Genomic DNA, 6,966 nt, shown 5'->3' on the forward strand with positions numbered 1-6,966 from the left:
AGCCACCATGTGGTTGCTGGGAATTGAACTCAGGACCTCTGGAAGAGCAGCCAGTGCTCTTAACCTCTGAGCCATCTCTCCAGCCCATACAGTGTATTTCTTATGGTGGGTTCAGACTCAGTGGTTCTAAAGGTGGTTGCTGGGCTGAAGCCAAAGCAGCAAGTGGTTAGAGAGAAGACAGTCCCCAGGGTGCACATGAGCGTGTCCTGGATGTGCTGTCTGTCCTGCATGGACTCTCAGGAAGAGGTTCCCAGAGGAAGCGGGGTGTGGGAGGAGTGTGTCAGGCACAGAGATCCGAAGAGAGAATTTAGGGCCAGAGGTGGAAAGGAACTCATTTAGTGACATCATGCCACTAGAGCAAATTCATGCTTTTGGTTTTTTTCTGAGGAGGGGCTGTGTTTGGCAGTAAAGGAGGTGAGGCTGAAGCGATCGTGAGGTTCCTGATCATAAATAGTTGAGAATAGTTTTAGTCCGAAAGAAATCCAACATCCAGCCAGAGAACTTGGTTAGGGAGCCCTATTATTATCCTGCTGGGTGCTTAGGGATGGATAGTGAAGGGGCGGCCACACTGAGACCGAATTAGGTGTCGTTGGCGAGAGGTAATTCAGGAACCGTTCTCACCCTGGCTTGAGGATAGAGGGATGAACTGGGGTAGGGGAACGGTGGATTCACTGCGGCACACCTGAGATTTCATGACAGGTCCATTCAGCAAAGACGTAAAACAGCACTGTGCCACTTTGATGTGGGCTGTGAGTGGATATTTGGATTCCTCGGTGTTTGTCCCCTTTAGGCGTTTCTGTGGGTGTGAGCCAGGGTTTTGAAAGGTGAGATAAAAATGCTAACAGCCGTGGTAAATAAAAATCACAGTGCACGCTAGATGTCTGCAATGCTCTGCTCTTCTTGGGAAGCTGTGCACACCTTTCGGAAGTTGGCACTGGAACCACACTGGCCATTTGCTGAGTGTTTGCCACGTGCCGGTAGCTCTAGTTCCTGAGATATCGCAACAATCAAGAGTCCATTCCTGGGATCTGCGTCCTCAAGGGCAAGTTGTAGTTAGTTTAAAGTGGGGAAGATTTAAGGCAGGTGGTGGTGGTGCACACCTTTAATCCCAGCACTCAGACTCAGAAGGCTGGTGCAGGAAGGTGGATCTTTGAGTTCAAGGCCAGCATGGTCTCCTGAGTAAGTTTCAGAACATCAAGGGCTACACAGAGAAAAGAAACTCCAAAAAAGGGGCGGGGGGGGGATTGTACTGTATTATAATTGCCTTGGGCAGGAGCTAGTTGGCTGGGAACATGATATAAACTTGAAGAAAGGTCATGGGTGGGAAAAGAGCCCTAGAGAGGTGGGGGTGCAGCATAGATGGAGGGTCAGGAGGGTGGAGAGGGTGAGGGAAGGTCCTGTCCTAGCAAGGAGCAGTCACATGAGCTCGCTGTTCTCTGTGGTGGGCTTAGGTGAGGTCTTCTGACAGCAGAGAGGCAGATAGAAGAGGTGCTTCAGGACAGTGAAGATTTAAACTCTGAAAATGCAAGCAGTTCTGAGGTAGTCTGCAAGGTAGTTCCTCGCTGGGTTAGAGATCCAGGGCCAGGCAATGGTGGCACAGCCTTTAATCCCAGCACTCAGAAGCAGAGGCAGAAGAATTTCTTGAGTTTGAGGCCAGCCTGATCTACAGAGTGAGTTCCAGCTCAGGCTCCAAAGGTACACAGAGAAACCCTATCTTGAAAAACAAAAAACACAAACCTCCCAGGGCACGTTGATGAGGATTTGTGGTGCCATCTGTCCTTCTCTGATCTGTGTAACAGCTGACCCTTGGGTGGGCATTTGTTTGCGTGGCGATGGCCCTGAACCCCTTATGTCCTGTAATAGGGGTAGCTTTGGGCACTGAAGCAGGCATTGCCTGTAACCCTGACTGCCAGGGCCCTGTAGAAAAAGAAATGTCTCACATAAGAACACAGTTATAACTTGTTCAGGGTCACCAGCAGGCTTCTGTAGTGCTAGGATTTGATGCTAAGGCCTCTGTCCCCAAACCACAGGCTCTTGATACTCCACTGATCCTGGAGCTCAGTGAGACGGGAATGTGTAAGCAAGATAAACGGTTCCAGAAGATGGCTATTTAAGATGGTGATGATAAAATTATAAAGCTTTTGGAGAAAGTAATTTTAGGAAGTTCCAATGGGCCCCTCCCCCAGGTCCCTCCATGTTACTTCATGTCCCTATAGTGTTACAGAGCAAGTACAAAAGGCAGGAAGTTGCCATTGCAGCCCACTGGTGTCCTTGTTCTACCCAAGTTTCAATCCAGACAGGCGACCTTAGCCAAGAGCAGATAGAAGTTGAGGGCTTCTGTTCTGAGTGAATTTGGTGATGGCTTTTTCACTGGAAGAGGGTTCCAGGGTGGAGCAGTGGGGAAGATCCTGGCTTTATCTTCTGTGGAGAAGGAAAGTCCTAGTTGAGACAAGACTTAATCCACTTGCTGCAATGGTGACTGACCGCCAAGAGTGAGCCACTAAGCCACTAAGCAGGAGATTGTTCCAGGGTAGGTGGGAGGGGTCAGAGGCTGAGCAGTCTGAAGATTGACAGGGGACTGGGAGTGAATGAGTCATACCAGATAACTCCAGAGATGGGTTTTCTTGTGGGCACAAAGCTAGGAGGATGTGCCTAGGACAAAGTCAGCAGCCCTGAGGTTAGAGTACATGGTGAACCCCAAGGTGATGCAGGAGAGTGGGTACTTCTTCATACCTTCAGTCAGATGTGAAGTCTGGGCCTGAGAGAGTGTCAGGCCTTGCTCACTTCCTAGTTGGCCTTTGTATATGGATTGTATCTTCCTGTTCTGGTGGCAGCAGGAAGGAAAGTCTCAGGAGAATGTTCCACACAGATACAACCGTCCACTTACTAGGAAACAAGTTTAGAGGAAGGGCCCAAAACAAACCTGATTCAGCCTTGCTGCCAGCTGTAGATTAAATAAAAAGATGGACTTTGATTCCTCCAGGGATGTGAAACAGTGGCTCAGAGCAGGCAAACTTGTATAATCCCAACGCTGCAGTGTAGCTGGTTGTTCTTTACTCCTTGAGGCCCTCCACCCAGCTCCCAAATAAACATGGAGATTTATTCTTACTTGGGAATGCTCAGCCTTAGCTTGGCTTGTTTCTAGCCAGCTTTTCTGACTTAACTTAGCCCATTTCTCTTTTAACTACATTTTTGTTTCTGGGCTTTTTACCTTTCTTTATTCTATATATCTTTCTTTCCTTCTTACTCCGTGGCTGGATGGCTGGCCCTGGCATCCTCTCCTCTTTTTTTTCTCTCCTTTCTCTTCTCCTGAGTCTAGATTTCGCCTGTTCAGTCTCTTTGCCTGATGGTCCCACCAATTTCTTTCTTCAGCCTCACAGTGGGCATTCAGATCAGTCAGGTGTTTTAGACAGGCACAGTAATACAACTTTACAGATTAAACAAATGCAACATAAAAGAATGCAACACATCTTTGCATCATTAAACAAATGTTCCACAGCTTAAACAAATGTAACGCTCCTTAGACTAATATTCACAACACTGCAGAGCTTGCACCAGGAGAATTACTAATTCCAGGCAAGGCCGGGCTGTGTATCAAAAGCCTTTCTCAAAGCAAACAAGTATGGTTCAGAGAGCAATCACGAACTTAGCTCTTGTGGCCCACCAGTCTAATTTCTCTTTCTATGGATGGTTCTGATTTGTTAATTGGTTTTGCATGTGTGCTGGAAATTTGGGCTTTTAGTTTTTGTTTTGTACTTAATATTCTGATTCTTTTAAAAAGTCCCCCAAAGGGGCTGGAGAGATGGCTCAGAGGGTAAGAGCACTGGCTGCTCTTCCAGAGGTCCTGAGTTCAATTCCCAGCAACCACATGGTGGCTCACAACCATCTGTACTGAGATCTGGTGTCCTCCTCTGGAGTGCGGGCATACATCGAGGCAGAATGTTGTATACATAATAAATAAATAAATCCAAAAAAGACTTTATTTTCATATTCTTTTAAAAAAAAAAAAAAGTCCCCCAAATGACATGTATGTATAAGATTTATGATTGGAGCTTATCTGTCACCGTGAGGCAGGAGCAATGATTGGATGTGGGGACCCAACCCTATGCCTTCCTCAGATATTAGGGGGTAGCTATTCAAGAAAAACATCTTCAGGAATTCCCAGGGTCAGTTAAAGCACAAGGGACCCTAAAGGAGGATGGTCCCCATTCTGAGCCTTGTCATTCTGCCCTCAGCTGCATTTATCCGTGTGGTGGGCTCGGAGTTTGTACAGAAGTACCTAGGTGAGGGCCCCCGGATGGTCCGGGATGTGTTCCGCCTGGCCAAGGAGAATGCACCTGCCATCATCTTCATCGATGAGATCGATGCCATTGCTACCAAGAGATTCGATGCCCAGACAGGAGGTGAGTAGTGCCCACACGGCCTGGATCTTGTGCAGGCTTGTCAAAGGATGTCTTCTGGACTGACCGTGTTTCTTACTCTCAGCTGACAGGGAGGTTCAGAGGATCTTGCTGGAGCTGCTGAATCAAATGGATGGATTTGACCAAAACGTCAACGTGAAGGTTTAGGGTTCAGGATTGGCAAGGGGCGGCATGGTGTAGGGACTGGGGAAAGATGGGGGCTGGCTCATGAGGGCCAGATGTTAAGGTAGGAAAAGAGGATGTAGGGGTGGCAGAAGTCTGAGCTGGTCCCTCCCGGTGCCAGGTAATCATGGCCACAAACAGAGCAGACACCTTAGATCCAGCTCTACTGCGGCCAGGACGCTTGGACCGCAAAATTGAATTCCCACTCCCTGACCGTCGCCAGAAGAGGTTGATTTTCTCCACCATCACCAGTAAGATGAACCTCTCTGAGGAGGTAGACCTGGAAGACTGTATCCTTTATAAGTGGGGTGGGGGGCAGGGGGGGGCTAGCAGAAAGTGAAGATTAGGCCTTCATCACAGTCACCCCCCTCAGGGGAGTACGGGGGGAGGTGGCACAAGAGCAGGACAGCATCCATTTCCAGAACTGACCCCATCATGTGAGGAAAGGGTTCCTTAACTCAGCTGCTGCAGATGTGGCCCGGCCAGATAAGATTTCAGGAGCCGACATCAACTCAATCTGTCAGGAGGTGAGTGAGATTCTCTTCCTGATCTGAGCAGGGGTACTTGAAGATGTCTGCCTTCTCCGATCTTATTCTCCGCAGGCTGTCCTTCCCCTTGTGGCCTCCCTGGGGGTGGAGAAAGTGGTACGGAAGCATGCAATTTTTATTCCCTTTCTAGAGTGGAATGTTGGCTGTCCGTGAGAACCGCTACATTGTCCTGGCCAAGGACTTCGAGAAAGCCTACAAGACTGTGATCAAGAAAGATGAGCAGGAACATGAATTTTACAAGTGACCCTCCCCACCCCCCACCCCCCACTCCCTAGGCACCTGTCCCAGAAGCTAGTTTTCTCTTTACCCATGATTGGTTTAGTCAATAAATGGATGTGATTGGATCTATTTAATTTCTTCTTAGGTGTTACTCCTTTGGGGAATATGGATCTTGAATAGAATCTACTGGGTCCCCCCTTGACAAATAAGTAGGCTGGGGTGCAGCTTGAGAAGAGCAAACAATGTGGACCGAATGATTTCAGAGATTGGGGCAGGGGGATGGACACCGTGGCCACAGGCTGAAGCCCCTCTCTCATTTCTCCGGGAAGATCGTTTGGATTTTCAGGGATTTCTGCCTTCCTTACATGCACAAGGGCCAGGGCCACAGATCCCCTCAGCCTTCTCCCTCTGCAGCCTCTCAAAGCACAGTGCATTTGGTTGCCAAGTAAACTGTTAAAGCCCAGTGCACATGTTTGTCTTTTTGGTAGGGGCTGGTTCCCAAGATGCTCTTCAATGCCTGGGTATACCAAGTCTTCTGGGCATGCTACCTTATGTGTAAATGTATTTAGACTTGTGGCTAAGTGCACTTCCCTAGGCAACTGAGATTTAATCTCCGAGTCACATAATCTAGCAAAAGCCCTTCCACCTTCCTTTATGCCAGAGGCTTTGTGCTTGGTTTGTCCTGGTGTCTCCAGGGGTTCCATTCCTGGTTAAGCTTTGCCTGCCTGCTCTGGATGTGGCGCTTCTTGCTTGGTCATCTGTATGGATGCTGGCTGCTCTGTCCTGCAATCCTCTGTCACCTAGCTGCTAACCACAGTTCAGTGTGGCTTTCAAGGTTCTTGTCTACCCCCTGCTTGCCTGCCTCATCTTGCAGGACTCTGAAGACACGCTCCCCTCTGCCCTTAGCTCACACTGTCCATCATTCTAATCAGGCCAAATTCCAGTTTCCCTTACTAGTATTTAGACTCATCTTCCTTTATAGATACCCAGCCTGCTTCCACCCTAGTCAGGAAGCTGAGTCCTCTGCCATGCTCCCTAGGGCCCCTTAGTTCAGTTCCTCATGTAGTGCTCCCCAACCATAAAATTATTTTTGTTGCTACTTTATAACTGTAATTTTGCTGCTATTATGAATTGTGAAGTAAATATCTGTTTTATGATGGTCTTATGCAAGCCCTGTGAAAAGGTCATTTGGCCCCCAAAGAGGTCATGACCCCCAGGTTGAGAACCACTTTCTCAACTCCAGACAAACACAGCACAGTCAGGGAATGCAGTCTGATCATAGTGCAGTCACCATCCCCTACACATAGTAAATATTTGGGTTTTGTTTCAAAATTGAGTACGTATTTTGAAGAATTGATGGACTCTTCCAGTAAAGAATGTAAGGGAAGGGGCTGGAGAGGTGGCTGGGTGCTCCTCTTCCAGAGGACCTAGGTTAGTTTTCCAGCACTCAAATGATAGCTCACAGCTCCTCTGGTCACTGAGTATGAACTTAGTGTACAAACATACATAGAGGCAAAACACGTTAAAAATAAAATTTAAAAAGGAAACAAGGAAAAATAGTTGAAGGGAAGGGGAGAGGAGAGGGAAGTGGCCGCTTTTTTAAAGGGAGAGAGACC

At 48.1% G+C, this 6,966-nt stretch overlaps 1 protein-coding gene across 1 annotated transcript in view; it reads left to right on the top strand.

Moving 5' to 3' along the window:
- Positions 1 to 5,484, top strand: part of Psmc4 (proteasome 26S subunit, ATPase 4) — a 9,799-nt gene extending 4,315 nt beyond the window's left edge. The window contains exons 6-10 of the mRNA XM_005371301.2: positions 4,236 to 4,403; positions 4,486 to 4,562; positions 4,705 to 4,873; positions 5,055 to 5,110; positions 5,262 to 5,484. Of these exons, the coding sequence (XP_005371358.1) occupies positions 4,236 to 4,403; positions 4,486 to 4,562; positions 4,705 to 4,873; positions 5,055 to 5,110; positions 5,262 to 5,375 (584 nt within the window). The 3' untranslated portion in view covers positions 5,376 to 5,484. The remainder of the gene's footprint in view (positions 1 to 4,235; positions 4,404 to 4,485; positions 4,563 to 4,704; positions 4,874 to 5,054; positions 5,111 to 5,261) is intronic.
- Positions 5,485 to 6,966: the final 1,482 nt, after the last annotated feature.

This window comes from Microtus ochrogaster, unplaced genomic scaffold (genome assembly GCF_000317375.1).
Source record: "Microtus ochrogaster isolate Prairie Vole_2 unplaced genomic scaffold, MicOch1.0 UNK103, whole genome shotgun sequence".
Classification (NCBI taxonomy): Eukaryota; Metazoa; Chordata; class Mammalia; order Rodentia; family Cricetidae; genus Microtus; species Microtus ochrogaster.